Source organism: Natrix helvetica (assembly GCF_964273705.1).
Source record: "Natrix helvetica genome assembly, chromosome: 2".
Lineage (NCBI taxonomy): Eukaryota > Metazoa > Chordata > Lepidosauria > Squamata > Natricidae > Natrix > Natrix helvetica.
In genome coordinates this window covers 27233314-27256754 of record NC_138552.1, presented here as the reverse complement: position 1 = coordinate 27256754, position 23441 = coordinate 27233314, and the positions used below count along the sequence as shown (strand labels likewise).

The 23441-nt window shown below is 43.4% G+C and overlaps 1 protein-coding gene across 2 annotated transcripts in view; it reads right to left on the bottom strand.

Annotated features, from left to right (window-relative positions):
• Nucleotides 1–18005, bottom strand: part of LOC309385806 (granzyme A-like) — a 37817-nt gene extending 19812 nt beyond the window's left edge. The window contains exons 1-5 of one of the 2 annotated variants that reach the window (XR_014174289.1): nt 17921–18005; nt 17339–17477; nt 15355–15490; nt 14072–14347; nt 10513–10906 (exon numbers count right to left, since the gene is read on the bottom strand). Coding sequence is in view for 1 of the 2 variants with exons in the window: in XM_081940536.1 (XP_081796662.1) it covers nt 10754–10906; nt 14072–14347; nt 15355–15490; nt 17339–17477; nt 17921–17981 (765 nt within the window). In the remaining variant the exon portion in view is untranslated. Of the gene's footprint in view, nt 1–10446; nt 10907–14071; nt 14348–15354; nt 15491–17338; nt 17478–17920 lie in introns of those variants that run through there. The other variant, XM_081940536.1, reaches the window with a different exon arrangement.
• Nucleotides 18006–23441: the final 5436 nt, after the last annotated feature.

Genomic DNA, 23441 nt, shown 5'->3' with positions numbered 1-23441 from the left:
GAACGTATCTCACAACAATAAGCCAGGTCCGCACCAAGCGGCCTAAAAAGCTGAAAGTCACAGTCCTCTTGGAGGGCTCACCTTGCGAGCTGGAAGTTGACACAGGATCGTCAAGGATGATCATTTCATGGGCATCCATGAAACAGGCTATCCCTAGCCTCAAAAAGAGCCAACTACACGCCCCAGACATCCTGCTACGAGACTACCAGGGGAACCAAGTCCCCATCGTGGGCCAAGGCACGTTCCAGATCCGTTTCAAGGACATCGTAGCCCAGCTGCCCGTGACCATCGCCAGCGCACCGTTACAGAACCTTCTAGGACTGGATTGGTTTGAATCTTTGGGGCTAGAAGTCACCGGAATCAACACCGTGGAGAACAGCAGCGCCGAGCAGATTTTTAAGGAGTTCGAGGATGTGTTCAGCCCCGGTCTTAGTAAGTATGTGGGTAAACCAATCTCATTCAATTTAGACCCCAAAGTGGCGCCAATCCGACTTAAACTGAGACGAGTGCCTTTTGCACTCCGCCCAAAAATAGATAAGGAGATAGATAAGTTAGTGGAGCAAGGAATTCTTGAGCCGGTGGATCACGCGCGCTGGGAAACTCCCATTGTGACCCCAGTCAAGCCAGACGGATCAGTCCGCATCTGCGAGGACTATAAATGCACAATTAATGTCGCGCTACAACAAAGCGCATATCCTGTGCCAGTAGTACAACACCTATTGCATTCGTTGGGGCCAGGAAAGATATTTGCTAAGTTAGACATGGCACAAGCTTACCAGCAGTTGCCCGTGGATAGCGCCACAGCGGAGGCCCAAACTATAGTGACGCATAGAGGAGCATTCAAATGCAACCGGCTACAATTCGGTGTGAGTATTGCTCCAGGTCTGTTCCAGAGCGTCATGGAACGGCTGTTGCAAGGGATACCGGGAGTCGTCCCCTATTTCAACGACATCTTGGTGTCCGCTGCAAACGAGGAGCAACTATTAAAAAGAGTCAGAACTGTTTTGGCCAGAATCAGAGAGAAGGGCCTCCGCCTTAAAAAGGAAAAATGCCAAATTAACGTGCCTAGCGTAGAATTCCTGGGATATAGAATCGATGGTCAGGGAATACATCCCACTTCAAAAAAAATTAAGGCGATCCAGGACGCCCCCACACCTCGAAATCAGACCGAGTTGCAGGCCTTCCTCGGACTACTTAACTTCTACAGCGTTTTTCTGAGACAGAAGGCGACCGTTGCTGAGCCATTACATCGACTACTCCAGAGGAATGCACCATGGAAATGGGGACGATCCGAAGCAGCTGCTTTTGCCGGGGTAAAGCGCCTGCTCACCACTGGCTCACTGTTAGTCCAATACAGCCAGACACTGCCGCTGGTATTGACCTGCGACGCATCACCCTTTGGAGTTGGCGCAGTCCTTAGCCACAGGATGCCAAACGGAAACGAAGCACCCATTGCTTTCTACTCTAGGACTCTTTCATCAGCCGAAAGGAACTACAGCCAGATGGACAGGGAAGCGTTAGCTGCTGTAGCTGGAGTAAAACGTTTCCACGAATACCTCTACAGCCGCGATTTTGAACTAATTACAGATCACAAACCGCTGTTGGGACTATTGGCGGGAAACCGCCCCACTCCCGTCTCCCTTTCTCCACGCATGACCAGGTGGACTGTTTTCCTGGCTGCGTACTCATACAAGTTAATTCATCGACCGGGCTCCACTCTGGGACACGCAGACGCACTCAGCCGTTGCCCATTACCGGACCTTTTGCCAGACCCCACTCCCGAAGTACCGGTGCTGCTCATTGACTGTTTGGACTCAGGACCGGTTTCTTCCTGCGACGTTGCAAGATTCTCCTCTAAAGACAATATAATAAAGCAAGTGCAAACTTGGGTTTGGAGGGGGTGGCCGAAGGGAAACGTGGGCCCGGAATTCAAAGTATTTTGGTCAAAACAGGATGAACTCTCAGTGTTGCAAGGGTGTTTATTGTGGGGGGATCGAGTTGTTATTCCTTATGCGTTACGTAGAAATGTGTTAGATGCATTACATGTTGGTCATCCGGGGATTGTTAGGATGAAGGCGTTAGCAAGAAGTTACGTTTGGTGGCCAAACATGGACAAAGAGATAGAGGAATGGGTGGCCACTTGCGATCCATGCCAGGAATCGAGACCAGCACCCCCGGAAGCGCCCGCCACAGAATGGGAAAAGCCTAAAGCACCCTGGTCGAGAATACACATCGATTTCGCAGGACCAGTTCAAGGTCAAACCTTCCTCATAGTTGTGGATGCATACTCCAAATGGCTAGAAGTAGTCCTAATGACTTCAACCACGGCAGAGGCAGTCATTAAGGTTCTACGGCGACTTTTCGCCACTCATGGCCTGCCCGACCTCCTGGTCTCCGATAATGGGCCCCAGTTCACGGCCATGCAATTCGAAACGTATTTAGCTGGTCAGGGGATTCGGCATGCCCTCGTCGCGCCATTCCATCCGGCATCAAACGGACAGGTGGAAAGAATGGTGCGATCCGCAAAAGAGGCCCTCGCTAGGATGGGTCCAGGTGATTGGCAAACACGCATTGACCATTACCTATTAATCCAACACATTACCCCCAGCGCAACGACGGGTAGGAGCCCCGCTGAGCTGCTCAAAGGTCATTGGCATCACGGGTCCACGATCGTATCTGTTAGAACTGGAAGATGGGCGGAACTGGAAAAGGCACATCGATCAACTTCGGGGTCGCCTGGCGCACTCAGATCTACGAACCGAGAACGAGAGCTATCTACCAACGCAAAGTCAGCCACTCGAGAGCCCCAACACAGAGAACTACGACATCTGCGAACCCAGAACAGAACAAGAGGTCGAGTGCGGAACGGAACAATCCCCAAGCAACGAAGGCGAGCAGACCCGCGAACGCCAAAACAACGAAAGCCTGCAAACGCCCGAAAACGAAACAAAGAGAGCAACCGATCCTGCAACTACTTCTGACCAACCCGAACTGCGACGCTCCACCCGAGTAAGGCAAACACCAACGGATCTTAAGGACTATATTACTAACTGCAACGTTCCGTCTAGGAGGGGAGGGGTGTTAGATATTAACATATATCGTAGCAAGTCTCCTCTCTGGTCCGCTGCTACAGCGGGAAACAGGTATCATTCTGATTGGTCGAGGGGCGTACCCGAGTCCTATAAAAGGGGAACCCTCCGACCACAGAGCAAGCTGGATCACTACTACTATTAATAGAGTTGTTAAGTCACTTTGTGACCGCAGTCTGTTCTCTCGTTGCCCAGATCCAACATCAAGTGTCTTGATAGATAGATAGAAACCAGCATTTTGAATCAAGCCTGAGAAAAAAACTCAGATATCTATCAGATGCCAGCATAGAATATTCTTTCATAGTATATTGTATTGTTTCAAATATATTGGAAGGTTTCAAACATTACACTACACTACACCCCCCCACCCCCACCCCCTCTCTATTCATTCTTGTTTGAAACGTGGCTTCAGAGGAAGTGGTTCAGATATGGAATTGAAAGAAAAAGAAATAAATTATTTTTTGTTTCAGTTTATGAGCAGAAATATCTGGAAGGCTTTGTTGGAAGAAATGTCCTTCTGGATTCAACTCCAAGTGGGGAAAGAGACACTGAAGACATGGAGTCTGCTTGGAAAGATGGTTTAATGGTGGACATGATCACATGGCTTGAGTCCTGAACAGAAAGGGTGATCACATGCTTCCATGTTGGGTGAAGAGGAAGAAAGAGAGAAAGAAGGGGTGAAAGTTCCTGGCTTTATAATCTCTGTTTGGCCCCACCTCTCTATTTCCTGTTCCTGTGTAAGAAAATGTATTCTGATTGGTTGTGAGACTCCCATGGGGCCAGGTTTGAGTTTCCAGATGCCATGTGGTGAATGGGGCAAAGGGCTAATACTATCATGCCTTAATCCCATCACCCTGGAGCTGAAGGGGAAAACTCTTTATTATATAGAATAGACTGGCTTGGGCATTTTGATGTCCTATAAAGAAAAGTGGGGGATATTAAGAGTGAGTCTGTTTCCTCCCTAAAAACCTGTCTTTCCATTTCTGATCCAGAGAAATATAATATTCTGTCTTTTCAATATTTCCTAGGATATTTCAATTTTCAAGGAGGGGAGAGGGTTTTAACTTCTTACGGCTTCATGATTTCAAACTGCTCTTGCTATGTAGAGTGTTAAGTGTGTGTCTCATAAGCTGCCGTTTTCAAACACAAGAGTAGTGTAAATCAACCAAGGTGTTATATGTTTGAGTCCCATCAGCCTCTGTTAAACTTTTTTTAAATGGCTTCTTTAAGTGTTGATCAAGTTCATCAAAAGCTTTTGATGAGCTGGGATCCTCCTGGATGTACATTCCCCGACATAAACGGCCTATTTCCAATATTACCCCATTTTCTACATTTGGTTTTCTACGTGTAATTCTCCTTCCAATAATAGTGGATGCTGTGGAGAATTTATGAATTAAATGACGGTGCGTTAGAGGGATTAGTGTTATTCAGTGATGTCATAATGATTCATAGAACACAGCGTTGATACCTGGGTTTCCTTTGTGGTTTCAATTCAAAATGAAATTGCTCTGAAGACGACTACCCACACTGCAAAGAAATATTGTCTAAGAACAGAAAAGTTCTACTTCCATAGTTGCTGTTATACTGTAAACACAGACCTTTTAACTGAATTTATAATGTTTAATGCTATAATGTTTACATTATGTTTATACAAGAAATGGATATTAAAATGTATTCCCTACTGGTGATAAGCTTGGCTTATTAATGCTAAACTTAAGATGAGGGTGGATTAGGTATGATTGACCTGAGTTTGAAAGGAAAGTGTTAGATACTCTCCCCTATAGTTGTTGCAAGGACAATAGTAGTTTCCAGTCAGGTCCTCTCCTTTCAGGCAGAAACAGGGAGAGACCTGATTGGCTGAAGTGCTGGCCAGCTCCCTTTTAAAAATGGAGCTGCCAGACCTCTCACTCAGTGGATGCCTGTACTTGACCAAATAAAGTGCTGTTGTTTTCTTAGCCTTTTGTGCCTTTCATTACCCAATCTAACACTGGCGACGAAGGTGGGATTGGAAGGCAATTAGGCAGACAAAAGAGCGAAACTCACTAACAAAGAGCTTGGTCACAAGGCAGTGATTCCACCCGGAGTGCAGGAAGGCATCAACTGGCCATTATGAATCCAGAGAGAGTCACAATGGCCACCTATGCTCAACCACCTCCGTTCAACCTGGCATCGGATGACTGGGATGCTTATCTGCTGCGGTTCGAGATTTTCCTGCAGGCGAATGATCTTGATGGTGTTCCGGGACCCAGGAAAAAGAACCTGTTCTTGGGTTACTGCGGCCCCAAAGTTCTAGAGACCGCCAAGAACCTCTCCGCGCCGATGCTGCTACACGCCGTGTCCTGGACAACCCTCCAGCAAACAATGAAGACTCACTACGCTCCAAAGCCATCCAAGTACGTTCGGCGCTATCACTTCAACATGAGGAACAAGATGGACGGCGAAACAATAAATGAGTACATCCCCGCACTCCGGAAAGCCGCAGCCCATTGCGAGTTCCGTGAGCTGGATGACGTCATCTTGGACCGGATCATCATGGGGGTCCGAGACCAGAGCCTACAGGCAAGACTGCTGGTGAGAAGCAACCTCTCCCTCCAGATCGCTCTCGATGAGGCAAGAGCAGCCGAGTCAGCACAGAAGTCCGTCGAGACCCTCCAGCACCTCCACGCACCCGCTGAGGCAACCAAGAGCGCCCGCGTCCACTGTGAGACCGTCGAGCAGGAGAGCTCTGAAAGTGACGAACAGAGCAGCCACTGCATGCGCAGTACCCGCGCAGTGCCCGCGCGAAACTTCAAGTCACCAGGTCTGCCCTGGGCCAGCTGTGGAGGCAACCACGCAAGAGCAACCTGCCGGTTCCGGGACGCAATGTGCCAGTGATGCGAGCGGAGGGGACACATTGCCAGAGTGTGTTGCAGCGAGTTCCTGGCAACAATCGGTTGCCCCGAGAGGGCGGAGAAGGGGGCAAACCAAAGAAAACATCCCAGCCAGAGACACCCCCAACGGTCAGAGGCCGACGACCAAGTGGCCAAACTCACTGCATCCACCCAGGAACACCAGAGCCGCCACCTGAAACCGAACATCACGGTCCCAGTAAGGCACATCCGAATCAGCCGCCCCAGGAAGGTGAAAGTCACAGTCTTCCTCGAGGGTGCCCCCTGCTAGATGGAGATAGACACCGGGTCATCTCTCACGATCATCTCATGGGCAGTGCTTAAACGGACGATCCCCACGATGCGGAAGGAGGACCTCAAGAGCCCCGATGTCAGCCTCTGTGACCATCAGGGAAACCTGGTTCCCCTCGTGGGGCAAGGCACGTTCACCGTCCGCTACAAGCGGATCACCAAGAAGCTGCAGGCAATCGTGGTGTGGGACAACCTCCAGAGCCTTTTCGGACTAGACTGGTTTCAGGCTCTAGGGATGGTCGTGGCCGAAGTCAACGCCCTAGACGAAGCAGGCCAAGCACAAACCGCTGCCGCCCCCGGGAACGCCGCAGAAACCATTTTTAGGGAGTTTGAGGACGTTTTTGCCTCCATTCTGGGTGACTACAAGGGGGACCCCATATCGTTTAGCCTAGACCCCAATGTGGCCCCAATTCGGCTCAAACCCAAGAGAGTGCCTTTCGCCCTCCGACCGAAAATTGACAAAGAAATAGACAAACTGGTGAGCCATGGTATCCTAGAACCAGTCGATCACACCCGCTGGGAAACACCAATAGTGACTCCAGTCAAGCCTGATGGGTCTATCAGATTGTGTGCAGATTACAAATACACAATCAACAAGGGGTTGCAGCAAAGTGTGTACCCCGTACCCGTAGTCCAACATCTGTTGCATTCCCTCGGCCCGGGGAAAATATTTGCAAAACTGGACTTGGCGCAGGCATACCAGCAGCTGCCAGTAGATGGCTCTACCGCGGAGGCCCAGAACATTGTAACGCACAGGGGGGCGTTCAAGTGCAACCGCCTACAATTCGGAGTTAGTATCGCCCCAGGGCTGTTCCAAAGTATCATGGAACGACTGTTGCAGGGGATATCAGGAGTCGTCCCCTATTTTGACGACATATTGATATCCGCCGCAAATGAAGCGCAACTTTTAAAAAGAGTCCGCGCTGTATTGGACAGAATCTGATCCATGGGCCTCCGTTTAAAAAAGGAAAAGTGCAAAATAAACGTACCCAGGGTGGAGTTCTTAGGCTATATGATTGATGGCTCCGGGATTTACCCGACCAACCAGAAAATCAGGGCCATTAGGGAAGCCCCCACTCCAAAAAATCAGACCGAGCTCCAGGCGCTCCTCGGACTCCTTAACTTTTATAGCATGTTCCTCAAGCAGAAAGTGACGGTTGCTGAGCCACTACACCGCCTGCTAGTGAAGAACGCGGAGTGGACGTGGGGGAAAGCCGAAGCCAAGGCGTTCGCCGCGGTGAAGGGACGTTTATCAGCAGACTCCTTCCTGGTCCAATACAGTCAAACCCTGCCATTGGTGCTCACCTGCGACGCATCCCCCTTTGGAGTTGGCGCTGTCCTAAGCTACCGGATGCCAAATGGCACGGAAGCCCCCATCGCGTTCTATTCAAGGACGCTGTCCGCCGCCGAACAGAACTACAGCCAGCTGGACCTGGAAGCGTTGGCCGCAGTGGCGGGAGTCAACCGGTTCCACGAATACCTGTATGGCAGGGACTTCGACCTGGTGATGGACCACAAGCCGCTACTGGGACTACTGGCTGGAGACCGCCCAACCCCGCCCAACCCCGGTGTCACTCTCCCCCCGCATGACCCGTTGGATGATCTTCCTGGCAGCATACTCATACCAGCTCATCCACCGTCTGGGCACCACATTGGGGCACGCAGATGCACTGAGTCGATGCCCCCTACCAAACACCTGAGGCTGTGGTACTCCTGATCAACTGTCTAGACTCGGGACCCATCTCCTCCAGAGATGTCGCACACCATTCCAAAAAAGATGTATCATCAAGCAGATTTTGAACTGGGTGTGGAGGGGGTGGCCCAAGGGACCGGTGGAAACAGAACTCAACCCTTTTGTCATGAAACATGACCAATTGTCCGCCATCCAGGGTTGTCTATTGTGGGGGGACTGGGTGGTCATCCCGAAGCAGCTGCGAGTAGCCGTGCTGGAGGCTCTCCACAAGGGTCACCCTGGGATAGTAAGAATGAAGGCGTTGGCACGGAGCTATGTGTGGTGGCCCAATATGGACACTATGGAGGCTGTTTGCGACCCACAGGTTCCCTGACGTGCTCGTCTCTGATAATGGCCCACAGTTCACGGCCAAATCATTCGAAGAGTTCCTAGCGGCACAGGGAATCCGGCATGCCCTTGTCGTCCCGTTCCACCCGGCGTCCAATGGCCAGGCAGAACAGATGGTAAGATCTACCAAGGAGGCCTTAAGCAGAATGGGCCCGGGCGACTGGAAAACGCGAATAGACCACTACCTCCTGGTCCAACAGATCACGCTGAGCGCCACCACTGGCAGGAGCCCAGCGGAGCTACTCATGGGACGCCGACTCAGGTCCCACTTAGACCGGCTGCACCCCAACTACTCTTCCGACACGCCTCCTGACTCCATGGAAAGATCCGGACATTTACCATAGGCGACCCAGTCTATGCCCACAACTGCACAGGGGGGACCCGCAACCATCGTCGGAGTTTCAGGCCCCTGATCCTACTCCGTCAGGCTCAAGGACGGATGACATTGGATGAGGCACATCGACCAACTCCGGGGACGAATGGAGAACTCCCCACTCCGGCAAACACCACCAACACCATCACAGGCTGAGCCGCACAACCCACAGACCACTACGGAGGAACCCAGGGACTTATCTGACTCTGACGGGGTACGGGCGAGTCCTCCACTGACGGTGCCAGCCGAGGTCTCTGAAAGCTTCCAGGAGTTTCCACCCGATGAGTCCGGAGAAGCAACAGGTCTGACCGCCCAGCGCGGGGAATCCACACCGTCTGAACTGTGCAGGTCCAGCAGGTCGATCCAGAGGCCCACCTATCTGCGTGACTACGTCACTCATTAGGATGTTCCATCCTAGAGGGGAGGGGTGTTAGATACTCCCCCCCCCTCTAGTTGTTGCAAGGACCATAGTAGTTTCCAGTCAGGTCCTCTCCTTTCAGGCGGAAACAGAGAGAGACCTGATTGGCTGAAGCGCTGGCCAGCTCCCCTTTAAAAAGGGAGCTGCCAGACCTCTCACTCAGTGGATGCCTGTACTTGACCAAATAAAGAGCTATTGTTTTCTTAGCCTTTTGTGCCTTTCATTACCCAATCTAACAGAAAGAAGGAAAAAGCTCTGCAGTTCTACTCTCATTCTAGGATAATTGGATCTCTATTCTCTTCGGCTCTGTTGGGGACTACCAACTTTGGAAAATGATAAAAATGGAAGCGGATAAATTTACCACGCCCGTTATCAGTGCTAGGGGCTACTATTTGAAATACCCCACAGAGAATCTTGGAAGCCAATAGATACATTATGAAAGGTTCTAGTCAAGTCTGCTTTGAGGTTAGGCATTATTATTGTTTTAACTTGCAGAACACATTCACATGATTTTGGTGATACAATCTGTCAGCTGAAAACATTTTCAGTCCACTTATTCAGGTCCAGCCCCTCACTAGATGAACCAAAATTTTTATCGCTTCTTCCTTGTCCTATTTGTGACATATCCTGGAGGAAGTGTATAGAGCTCTCTGTTCTAATTTCTCCCCAAATCCTTAACAAAGTCAAGATCACTCCTTGATATCTTTCTTCTGAGCAGTGCATGAAAAAAATTCAGCTTTTTGGCTTGGTGTCCTCTCACTTCCTCCACCATATGTTTATCATATATGTCATGCCTTACAGATAAACTACTCTTAAAGTCAATCCTCTGCCTCATATCATCTCAGACAAATAGTTGTCCAACCTTTGTTTGAAAACATTGAGTGGTGAAGACTGCTAACTGCAGGAGACAAGTGGTTGCAATGCTTTCAAGTGCTCTCACATCACCCCTCATAAAAGTGGTGTACAGATCCATAAGAAGTCTCAAATGATAAAGGACTCATGTATGTTTATTTGGTAATTTTGCAATTCCAAGGTACCTCCAATTATAAGGGAACTCCAATTATGTTATTATGCATTTAAAAGCCATTCCCAGCACAGAAATTCATTCTTCCAAATGCAGAAAAAGTCTGAAGTTTGCCACAAGCAAACACTGGATACATAGGATAGATGAACAACGACAACAAAAGAACCAGCAACAAGATGGTTTTCAACAAGGATTTATTTTCTTCTGCTTTCTGGAAATAAACTACCATTCCATTTATGATAAACATGGGAATAATTTTACCTAGCAGAGTAAGTGCACACACACAGAGAAAAATAAAGAGAAATACTTTCTAGAAATTTGTGCTTAGCTTTTATAAAGGAAAGAAAACTGTTTCAAAATTGCATTTAAATAGAAAACCTAAATATCCAAACTGATCAGTTACCCTCTAGATGAATTTATCTGAAATTGCTGTTACTTTTAGGTGGCAGGCTCAATGTTTTTGTGTTGGCTGAGTATGGTGTGCCTAGTCAGATACATCTGGATGGAAAAGGCTGGTAAAGATTGTCTTAAAGGAACTATAATGAATGAATATAATAAAAAAAGAATGTCAACATCAAATGATAATTCTATTAATTGCTTTGTATAACACTCTTTATCCAACGAGAATATTTATCTGTCAGACGTGTGTAGACCCCAGGATACTGAGGCTTTGCACATCCTTTACCAAAGGAAATGATGCCTCTTTGTTCCCCTTTGCAAATTAAAGGACCACCAGAGTCACCCTGCACAAGGGAGAAAATGGGGTGGGTGGGGAGAAAAGAAATTTTGCATTATTTGAGGTAATCATATTTAATTTATTTATTCATTAAATCTCTATGCTGCCTATCTGATTGATACAGCAATTCTGTCAGCTTTCCTTTTTAGGGGACAATTATAATATATAATAATGAAGGATTCATGCCATTGCCATCTCCTGGTTAGACTACTGTAGTTCACTTTACAAGGCGCTGGCCCAAAGATGATTCAGAAGCTGAAATTTGCACCAAGTGCACAGGCCTTCTTGCTGACTTTTGCTAACCAACTTAGCCAAAAATGATAACAGCTCAATGGGAGATGCTCTGGTTCCTGACAGGTTTTGTTCAAATTCAAGAGGCTTGTTCTTGTATATAAAGCTTTAAGTAGTTTGGGCCTTGGTTATCTTTGGGACTGTATCCTTCCAATTTTGGCTGGCTGGGAGGGGGCCCTGCAATTGCCCCATTCATGTGACTTGAAAAAGGGGGGCAGAGGATGCTTTCTCAGTAGGCGCCCCTTCACTCTAGAATACCTTGACCCTCCAAGGCCAGGTGTGGAGAAATATGCCCATCCTGGTCACAGAATCAACCTCCTGCCCTGAAGCGTGTAAAAAAGTTGCAGGACTTCGATTGTCTAGTTTTTGCTTCCATATTGACTTTTTTTCACACTGTGTAGCCCCCTCTACATATACTGTCCTTATTTCACAATCCCAGAACATGAATTTAAGAAAAAAATATATATTTTCCCCAACACCTTTGAAGGAGAAATGGAGGGGAGAGGAAATAGGTGCGAGTGTTTCTGTGTGCATGTATCTCTCTCTCTGTGTGTTTGTGTTTTAGCTCACTCCCATCACTGCTTTCTTGATGAGGAAATGACCAAATATATTTAGTTGCCTAAAGATAAAATCTATTCTGAAAGTGTGAATTCTGAATAGGTGAAGAATGTGGCCATATTTAGGTAGACAAGGTGCCAGCTACACTTCAGACTAGTGTTCCAAAAAATTCACATTCTCTGGTGCCCCCTCCCACCAAGTGCTCCATCGATAAGTACAGGTAGTCCTTGACTTAAAATAGTTCATTTAGTTCATTCAAAGTTGCAAAGTTCCCTTAACAACTGTGCCAAGAAAGTTTGTAAAATGAAGTAAAATTCACTTAACAACTGTCTCACTTGTTTGCCACAAGCGAACACTGGATACATAGCACAGATGAACAATGAGAACAAAAGAACCAATAACAAGATGGTTTTCAACAAGGATTTATTTTCTTCTGCTTTCTGGAAATAAGCTACCATTCCATTTGTGATAAACATTGGAATAACTTTATCTAGCAGAGTAAGTGCACACACAGAGAGAAAAATAAAGAGAAATAATTTATAGAACTTGTGCTTAGCTTTTATAAAGGAAAAGAAAACTTTGTAACAAAACTGCATTTAAATAGAAAACCTAAATACCCAAACTGATCAGTTACCCTCTAGATGAATTTAGCTGAAATTGCTGTTACTTTTAGCTTTCTGGCTCAATGATTTTGCGTTGGCTGAGTATGGTGTGCCTAGTCAGGTACATCTGGAGGGAAAAGGCTGGAAAAGATAGTCTTAAAGAAATTATAAAAATGAATATAATAAAAAAGAATGTCAACCTTAAATGATAATTCTATTAATTGCCTTTCATAACACTTTTTATCCAACGAGAATATCCCTTTGTCAGACGGGTGTAGACACCAGGATACTGACGGTTTCCACAGGATTTACCAAAGGAAACGATGGCTCTTTGTTTCCCTTTGCATATCAAAGGACCACCAGAATCACCCTGCGCAAGGGAGAAAAAGGGTTGGGTGGGGAGAAGAGAAATTTTGCATTATTCCAGTAGTCATATTTAATTTCTTTATTCATTAAATCTCTATGCTGCCCATCGGACTGATACAGTGTTTCCAATTTTCCAATTTTGGCTGGCTGGGAGGGCCCCCTGCAAGTGCCCCATTCAGGTGCCTGGAAAAAGGGGGCCAGAGGATGCTTTCTCAGTAGGCGTCCCTTCACTCTTGTATACCTTGACCCTCCAAGACCAGAAGTGGAGAAATATGCCCATCCTGGTCACAGAATCAACCTTCTGCCCTGAAGCATGTAAAAAAGTGGCAGGACTTCGATTCCCTAGTTTTGGCTTCCATATTGACTTTTTTCACACTCTGCAACCCACCACTACCCACGACTGAGTGTCTCTCTCTGTCTCTGTTCTGTCTACCTCTCTCAGTCAAGCCTATCTTCCAGAGTTAATAGGGTGGGAAAAGGTGAAAATAGGGAATGCTTGATGGAAATCCACCAAATAGACAAATAAACCTAAATCTAAAATGGCATTGTTTAGAAAATAGCTCTATTTCTGACTGTACATATATACTTGTCCTTATTTCACAATACCGGAACATGAATTTAAGCCAAAATATATATTTTCCCCAACATCTTTGAAGGAGAGGTGGAGAGGAGAGGAAATAGGTGCATGTGTTTCTGTGTGCATGTATCTGTATGTGTGTTTATGCTAACTCCCATCACTGCTTTCTTGATGAGGAAATGACCAAATACATTTAGTTGCCTAAAGATACAATCTATTCTACAAGAGTGAATTCTGAATAGGTGAAGAATGTAGCCACATTTAGGCAGACAAGGTGCCAGGTATACTTCAGACTAGTATTCTGAAAAATTCACATTCTCTTGTGCCCCCCCCCCCCCAGTGCTCCATCGATAAGTATAGGTAGTCCTTGACAGTTCATTTAGTTCATTCAAAGTTGCAAAGTTCACTTAACAACTGTGGCAAGAAAGATTGTAAAATGAAGTAAAATTGACTTAACAACTGTCTCACTTGGCAACAGAAATTTTGCCTTCAGTCGGGCTCATAAGTCAAGGACTGCCTGTACTTTTTAAAAGGGATTCATCACATACCATAATGCTGCCAGTCTGGAAGGATATATAATTCCAGATGTTTTTTTTACAATTGATTTTATGATGGGAAGATTTTACTAATTTTACAGTTGTTATACTGGTAGCGTAGGACTTCGATTTCTTAGAACACTAGAAGCATGCAAGTAGGTTTACTCATTCATTCAAATTCTGCTTTTGATATACTATTTTTGAATTTCAAATATTCAGAGAAGGTAGATAGATATACTTACTCCACATGCATCCTTGTCTCCTCTCTCGTCACCGGCACAGACCATATTCATTGTCACTTTTGACGTGGAATTATAGTGCTTTTGATCATTGCAGATGTTTCTTGCAATGACAGTGACATTAACTTCACGGAGGACATCTGATGGTCTTCCATTCTCAGTAGCTACAATCTTCCCCCAACCAGCTACCAGACACTGTGTTCCTGGCTTGAGGTCACTATACATCCGAGGAAGCTTGATGATGGCGACAGTCTTGTTAAGTTTTGCTTTTTTATTAAGCTTAAATGAGACAAGAGGGAAGGCAAAAAAGATTAATCCTTACACTAACAGTCAACATGTTGTGTAATGCATCAGATATTAGACTTGCACCTTGGAGAGTCACCCTATCTCAGCCTGACCTACATTACAATATTGTGTAGTGGGTCTGAGAAGCAACATTTATACCATCTGAGCCCATTGCAATAAAAGCAAACTATAATAGTAACAACATTAATACTTTGAACTTTTTCAATATGGGTAATTTCACACCTGCTGGTCATTTATATAGAAATAAGAATTCCTCCCTCCTGCTCTCCATCTCTGAAATGAAAGGGAAAAGCATGTTTCCCACACATAAGTGTGAGAATATTCTTTATTCCACTGCTGCCATCATCAGTGGTGGTTCCTATGCCAATGAAATGGGCCTCAACTGTTAGGCTCCTCTTATGGGCTGTTTGTCATCCCTTTGAGGTAGGCCAAATCAACAACATGAGTCAATAATTGTTTCTTTTATTCACCCTCCATTTTCAAGGCTAGAGCTAAATCCCTTGTATACAGCTTTCTGCAAGGGTATGTATAGCTGTGTCAGGGCTGCCTCCATTCATTCCCTAGGAAAGAAAAACCTTTGGCTCTATAGATTTAGAGAAAAGGTACCTTTGCTATGAGAGAACTGAATGCAATAAGTTTCAGGCAAGATCTGAGGCAAAAGCGCGCGAAGCAGCAAATTGAAACTAATTACAAGGCCAACCCCCTTGTAGCTAGGCGACTCTGGCTCTGGCTCCGAAGTTAGAAGAAATAACCTTAGAGATAAGCAAAGCCAGACCGTAGTTGCAAAGCTGTAATGAAAAATTCTCCACTGGCCCCACCCCCTTTGCAGCTAGTAGCAGGGTAGCTGACATTCGCCCCTTCCCATAACAGAGGCTTTAGTTCCAGTCCCAAATGGACTCCCTGTATCCATAAAGAAAAGGAGAAACCATTCTTGCTGTCCTTCATATATATATTATTTATGTATAACCCTTAGAATATACCTGAAGAAGCATAATGTCATTCTCCTTTGTGTCACTATTATAGTTCGGGTGAGGAATGTTCTTATTAACTTTGAAAACTTGTTTTGTTGTGTCGTTTTCTGAATGAATTCCAAGATAAACTTCAGTTTTCTCTGTTCTAAAAAGAAAAGAGGGTAAATAAGAATTGAGTAAAGTTCATTTCTAGCAAGGATAAGACGTTATAATCTCAGCTGAAGGATATTAAGTTTTATCATTTGACAGTTCAATCTTCTGTGTTTCTTCAGAAGTAAATTCTACTGTATTTAACATTGTTTATATCCTGGCACATAAATTTAAAATTTGGAGACAGCAGGCTTCACTTCAATTTTCATTGGAGTATTATTTCAACAGTGAAAGTAAATATATATTTTGATAGAAGATGCAAAATACTTTCAATGGCTATTTCTGGCTATGTTCAAAAATAAATTACAATACTTGAATATTCACGCCTATATGTGGATATTCGGGAGATGGAAAATCAAAGGGAGGTCAAATTATTTGCAATTTTCAGAAAAACAAGAACACCAATAATGTGCAGGGAGGCGTGTGCTATTAATGTCATGCTTTGCTCTACATGGAATAGAAACAATTGGAAGAGGGCTTCTAAATTCTCTAATATCATCTATGAAAGTTGATTCCAATCTCTGGCTAATAAGTATGCCAGTACAATCTTGTCTGCTATTTCATCAAGGTTTTTGGTTTAGCCCAGTTTCTCCCTACTGTGGTTCATGGCCCTTCATCTGGCTAGACCCCAACCGTAGGGGTGTATGTGTGTGTGTGTGTGTATGTGTGTGTATGGTCAGAATTATTCTTATTGGGTTTTATGATCATGGAATTAGAAAAGACGTATGAGAAACCAATTTTGCATATGGTAACTGTGGTGAGATTATTGCATGCAAGAGATTGGGAAAGTAATGAAATATCTACAATAGAAGTTAGGATTATAACATTAACTGAACTTGAAAAAATAGCAAAGTCTTTCCAGTCTGGATACAGGGAAAGAAAGGAAAAAATCTTTTGAAAAGCTGGTTACCTTACATAGAGAAGAAAGAAGAAAAGATTAAATGACGATTTCTTCATTTGGGAATTAAAAAAGGACAAAGAATGGTGAAAATAATAAAGTGATAATTACTTGATAGAAAGAATGTGTATTTTCTTCATTTTCTGTTTTTCCCCCTTTTCCTATTTTCAATCTCTTTTTGTACGTATTTATTGTATTGAAAAATTCTAGTAACTATATATATATATATATATATATATATATATATAATATATAATATATAATAAAAATATGGGTTTCTGCCTGGATGGTTTTCTGTGATGAGCCGAGAGGACAGAAAGAGGGAGGAGTGAGCTCCCTCCCATATTAGGTCATACCAGGGGTTGTAACACAAACACATACTTATTTCCCTGGCTCAGCTGATAAAGGAGGAGAAGCCTGTGGCATAGTGGTTAAGACTCTTGCCTAGTGTATAACACAGCCCAGGTTCGAATCCCAGTAAGGGTATGGCTAGCTGATGAGAGCTAAATAGCTCGAAATGGATCTATACTAGTCTCCCTTAATTTTATCAGCACAAATATAACACAAATATAAAAAAAAAAAGGCAACATTAAAAATAAAAATATGGGTTTCTGCCTGGATGGTTTTCTGTGATGAGCCGAGAGGACAGAAAGAGGGAGGAGTGAGCTCCCTCCCATATTAGGTCATACCAGGGGTTGTAACACAAACATATATATATATATATATATATATATATATATATATATATATATATATATATATATATATATATATATATATATATATATATATATATATATATATATATATATATATACACATACATATGCACACACATACCTACACATACATACATACATACATACACATAGACATACAAATATATATATAAAACAAGATTTTAAAAAGAAAGAAATAAAAAACTAGCAAAACTTCCAAACTTACATTTTGCAGTGAGCTGCTGTTAATACCCAGTTTGGTTTGATCAGGGTCCCCCCACAAAGTTTTGGGTATTTGATCATGGCCATAAATGGTCTTGAATGTGGAATTGATTCGTTTCCTCCAATGATCTGGGCACAGTGATCTAAATAGAATGGAGAAGCCAAGCTAATCATGAGTCACAAAATACAATTAGCTAAAGAGGAAAAAGGAGCAACACAACATGTAAATGTTTCATCATACAAAGTGCTCTCAGTTTGTGTTATGGTGGCTTATCACCAACTGATCAAAGCAATCTTTTTCTTTTTTGCACCCATTAACACATTTCACCCCTTTAGATTGCTTTTCTAGTATCTCTAATAAAACTACCCTCTTAACAACTGTAGCTTTGAATCTCTCCTGTGGGCCTTCTACTGTCAGTATCAGTTCATCCTGTAGGAGACCTCAGCTATTTCCTCTTCATCACTGCCCAAATTCAAGGAGAAATCCATACATTTGAAACAAACTGTAGCTTATCTTCTTACCTTTTCCTTGATTGTTCTGAAGTGACATTATCAGAAATGAAAAGAAGTATAATTTATCACTTACCTCCTGGAATACCGAGGAGAAAAATCACAACAGTGAACCACCAGCCCATTAGAAGAACCATCTTTGCTTTTTTGTATTTCTCCACTTCAAAGTACAGAATGTATATATATATTGAGGAAGGTAAGGAAGTGGTTATTTTGTCATACTTAACTAACATGGTTAATGAGGTGGAAAACAAAAGATATGAGAGAATACTTAAGTTTTCATGTCTGCATTTAACTGTGTAAGAGAGAGATGTGTGGTTTTGGTTGCTGAGTAAAAATTGTAGGACGAGGTTATTGAACCAAGTAAAAGATCATATATAGCTGATAATTTCCTCTTTATTCTGAGAAAAGGTTGCATTAATAAAAGAAATATGAGTTTCTCAATCAATATACAGTACGTGCAGATAAAATGTTTGATGTGTGGCTGCTCCTCCAGCTACAATGAAGAGGTTCTTTAGACAACTCTTATTAATTCGCCGAGTGATGATTCTGCATGGACAATTTTGATGAAACAAAAGTCATTCTAAATATAACTTGTTTCATGTGTCATCCTCTCTCATCATTTCCATTAACAAAGACAACTCCAGTTTTTCTTTTGAAATGCTTCAGTTTTCAAAATGATACCCCAATTGGTATAGGGTGACTATCCTAAGCTCTATAGTATTGCTGCCATCCATGGATTTGGTGTGTTTTTAGAAGGATTTTTCATTACACCTCTCCTCTGGGCACTTTTGCTCATCTTAAGCATTTCACATCCATTAGAAAATCAAACATTATAGCATCTTTATAGTCTCCTCTCTCTATCCTCCTAGAAAAAGTTAGTGTCTTTTGTTATATTCATGAAATTTCCATGCTGTCAATACATTATATAATGTAGTTCAGAAGGGCTTCAATAAAGCAAGCAGTGCTATACCGCCACGTCTGTTATCAATTTAGAGCGCATACATATGAATGCTTGTAACCATTCAGAAAGTTTTATGCTGGTCATTTGAAGACCGGATTTGCCATCATGGCCATCATGGATCATGTTGATGCATCTATTTATTTGGCTAGCTTAAGGTTGGTTCCCCCCCCCCCCAAGTGTCCTGTAACATGACTTCCTATGCAATCAGTGCCTCCATTTGCAGAGAAGGCATTATGCCAGTTCACTGGGTGGGCAGCTGAATGAAAATGGGTGAATTTGTTTCAGAGATGATGGCATCTTCCTTCTCTACCTTATGAATACAACGTGGCAAGCTACTTCTAAGCATCCTAGTCCATTGGCTTCATGTTCAATAAAATGGGATGGAGAGACCTTAGCTAATTTGTTTAATTTGGTTACCTGTGGGTCCAGGGGCATCTGCAGAGGAAGTTTAAAAAGGCAAGATGGTGGCTGTGAGTGCACAGTCGAAGCTCTACATGTTTTTACTTATGTCGTGCTACATGGCAGATAAAAAAGGGGAGAGGTTTTGATCAATGAGGCACAATAACCATCTTTTCTTGAAGCTCTTCTCTTATGTGGATCCTTCAGTGTCTATAACAGCGATGGCGAACGTTTTTTGGCTCACGTGCCACAAGTGGGGGGAGCGCAGGGGGGTCATGTGCGGGCGCGCCACACCCACAATGCAATGCGTGACCCCCCAGTGCGCATGCACACACAACAGGTGCTCCCCCCATTTTTACATGCTTTTTTCACCCTCCCCAGGCTCCAGAGGCTTTATAGGAGCCTGGGGAGGGTGAAAAGAGCCTCCCGCCCCCCCCGGAGGCCCTCCGGAGACTTCAGGGATCGTCCAGAGGCTTCCCTGAAGCCTTCGGAACGCTTAAAATGACATCCAAGCAAACCGGACTTCCGGTTTGCTCGGAGGGTCGTTTTAAGCGTTCCGAAGGCTTCAGGGACCGTCTGGAGGCTTCCCTGATGCCTTCGGAGCGCTCAAAACGACCCTCCGAGCAAACGGAAGTGACTTCCGGTTTGCTCAGAGAGTCATTTTGAGTGCTCCGAAGGCGTCATGGAAGCCTCCAGAAGGTCATTGAAGCCTTCGGAACAGTGTTAGATTGGGTATTGAGAAGGCAGAGAGAGGCTTGTGGTAACAACAGCTCTTTATTAACAGTAGAACAGTATGTACAATGCAGCAACTGCTTGGTCTGACAGCAGTCCTTTTATAGGGAGCTGTCAGAACTCTCAAACAATAGGATTCAATCTCTGTTCCCGCCAGAACAGAGGACCTTGGTGGAAACCATGGTAGTTAGAGTGAATATCTAACATAAAGCATGTAAACATTCCAGTTGAAAAATAGGAAGCACCTTTGGTAACAGCGTTTCGTAAGCCTTCGGTGTTTAGTCATGCCGGCCACATGACCATGGAGACGTCTTCAGACTGCACTGGTTCTTTGGCTTTGAAATGGAGATGAGCAACGCCCCCTAGAGTCAAGAACAACGAGCACATATGTGAGAGGGGGAACCTTTTACCTTTCCATATTATCAATTGAAATAGCATCTTAGTCTGCTGGCCATATGATAGTTAAAAGATGAGAACCAGAGTTTCTCGTGGCAGAATGTGGGAACAAAGATGTCAGCCAATAAAAAGATCAAGATGTACAGAGCAATGTGTTAAACCAGCAGAGGGATGAAAGCAGCAGCAGAATGAAACTGCGCTGGGTATAAAGAGGAAATTGCACCTTTAAGTCAAGAAAGAGCCACCAGCTGTTTCAGTGGCTTCTTCCTAGAATTGAGTCAAATGCTTCTCTAGTCATGCTTAAGACCAATAGGAGTTTAGAGTCTAGTTAAAATTTGCTAAGGACTAGAACATTCTTATACCATTTGTTATAAACTGTTATAAATCACCCGTGAAGAAATTACCTCAGAGCAACACCGAGTTAATGTCACATATTTTTCTGCCCACAAGAGGGCTCACAAACACAGATATATATCTTGTATATTCAGTCATGTTGCTGGACTACATTGTTCCCTTATCCCTTTCTAGTTAGAAGAGACATTTTACCATCTTTCCAATAAACTGGGTTTCCAAAGAGTTCTTGTATTGTGAGATTACACAAATTATACTCCATCCAAGTTTACCTCCCTTATTTCCAACATGTTGCAGAAGATACCATAAAGGTACTTTTTTTTAGAAAGAAGGTTGCAGTCTACTATCTAATACTCATTTGTGGAAAAAAATGACCTTGTGCTGAAGACTAAACTTTTGCCTTGTTAGTGTAAAAAATATAGGGCATTCTGGTGATGTAATGGTAGGGAGGTAGGAAAGACCTGGGAGACCAAGTAAAGAGACACTGCAAAGAGAATGGGACTTGCATGATTCTGTCAATTTAGCCTTATAAAAATGGAATTATTTTATCTGGTTTTGATACCTATTTGGTTTACTTGCTGAGGATGATAGATAATGTAATAAAACTGAATGAAAGGAATGCTGAGCATTTGCAACACCCCTCCCCCTCCCCCTCCTTCCGCTCTTCTCCCTCCCTCCCTCCCTCTTTCTTTCTTTCTTTCTTTCTTTCTTTCTTTCTTTCTTTCTCTTTCTTTTCCAGTTCAAGGCTACTCTTAAACCCAAATTCATAATTCACCTTCTATGTAGTACCAAAATAAGCTGGGCTCTAACTTTATACACTCTTCTGTACATGGTGCTGTTCAGAATGGCCAACCATCACAGACCTCTAAGTATTGTAATCTTGATCAATCTGGAGACATTATATTGAACAATCCTGGTACAAATGATCAAAATATTATTTTAACTTTTTAAAATGTTATTCTTATTAGGTTATGCCTTGGAAATAAAAATAATAATTATAAATGCATAAAGGAGGATTGACTATTAAAAGTTCCATCAAACAATGTTGTCTTCACCAGCCATTTAAAAGTTAATTGAGGTAAGAGTCCTTGGTTGGGAAATGCTATAAAAAAGCAAAGTATTCTCCAATTTCACTTATCTAGAACACAGGACATGGGACTGGCCTCACATTGCAAATCCTGGAAAGAAAAAGATCTGTCATCTCAAGTGTCTTGATAGATAGAAACCAGCATCTTGAATCAAGCCTGAGAAAAAAACTCAGATATCTATCGGATCCCAGCATAGAATATTCTTTCATAGTATATTGTATTCTTTCAAATATATTGGCAGGGTTCAAACATTACACTACACTACACCCCCACCCCCACGCCTCCTCTATTCATTCTTGTTTGAAACGTGGCTTCAGAGGAAGTGGTTCAGATATGGAATTGAATGAAAAAGAAATAAATTCTTTTTTTTTCTTTCAGTTTATGAGCAGAAATATCTGGAAGGCTTTGTTGGATGAAATTTCCTTCTGAGTTCAGCTCCAAGTGGGGAAAGAGACACTGGAGACATGGAGTCTGCTTGGAAAGATGGTTTAATGGTGGACATGATCACATGGCTTGAGTCCTGAACAGAAAAGTTGATCACATGCTTCCATGTTGGGTGAAGAAGAAGAAAGAGAGAAAGAAGGGATGAAAATTCCTGGCTTTATACTCTCTGTTTGGCCCCACCTCTCTGTTTCCTGTTCCTGTTTAAGAAAATGTATTCTGATTGGTTGTGAGACTCCCATGGGGCCAGGTTTGAGTTTCCAGATGCCATGTGGTAAATGGGGCAAAGGGCTAATACTATCATGCCTTAATCCCATCACCCTGGAGCTGAAGGGGAAAACTCTTTATTATATAGAATAGACTGGCTTGGGCATTTTGATGTCCTATAAAGAAAAGTGGGGGCTATTAAGAGTGAGTCTGTTTCCTCCCTAAAAACCTGTCTTTCCATTTCTGATCCAGAGAAATATAATATTCTGTCTTTTCAATATTTCCTAGGATATTTCAATTTTCAAGGAGGGGAGAGGGTTTTAACTTCTTACGGCTTCATGATTTCAAACTGCTCTTGCTATGTAGAGTGTTAAGTGTGTGTCTCATAAGCTGCCGTTTTCAAACACAAGAGTAGTGTAAATCAACCAAGGGGTTATATGTTTGAGTCCCATCAGCCTCTGTTAAACTTTTTTTAAATGGCTTCTTTAAGTGTTGATCAAGTTCATCAAAAGCTTTTGATGAGCTGGGATCGTCCTGGATGTACATTCCCCCACATAAATGGCCTATTTCCAATATTACCCCATTTTCTACATATGGTTTTCTACGTGTAAATCTCCTTCCAATAATAGTGGATGCTGTGGAGAATTTATGAATTAAATGACGGTGCGTTAGAGGGATTAGTGTTATTCAGTGATGTCATAATGATTCATAGAACACAGCGTTGATATCCGGGTTTCCTTTGTGGTTTCAATTCAAAATGAAATTGCTCTGAAGACGACTACACACACTGCAAAGAAATATTGTCTAAGAACAGAAAAGTTCTACTTGCATAGTTGCTGTTATACTGTAAACTTAGAGGTTCTAACTGAATTTATAATGTTTAATGCTATAATGTTTATATTATGTTTATACAATAAATGGATATTAAAATGTATTCCCTACTTGTGGTAAGCTTGGCTTATTAATGCTAATCTTAAAATGAGGGTGGATCAGGTATGGTTGACCTGAGTTTCAAAAGA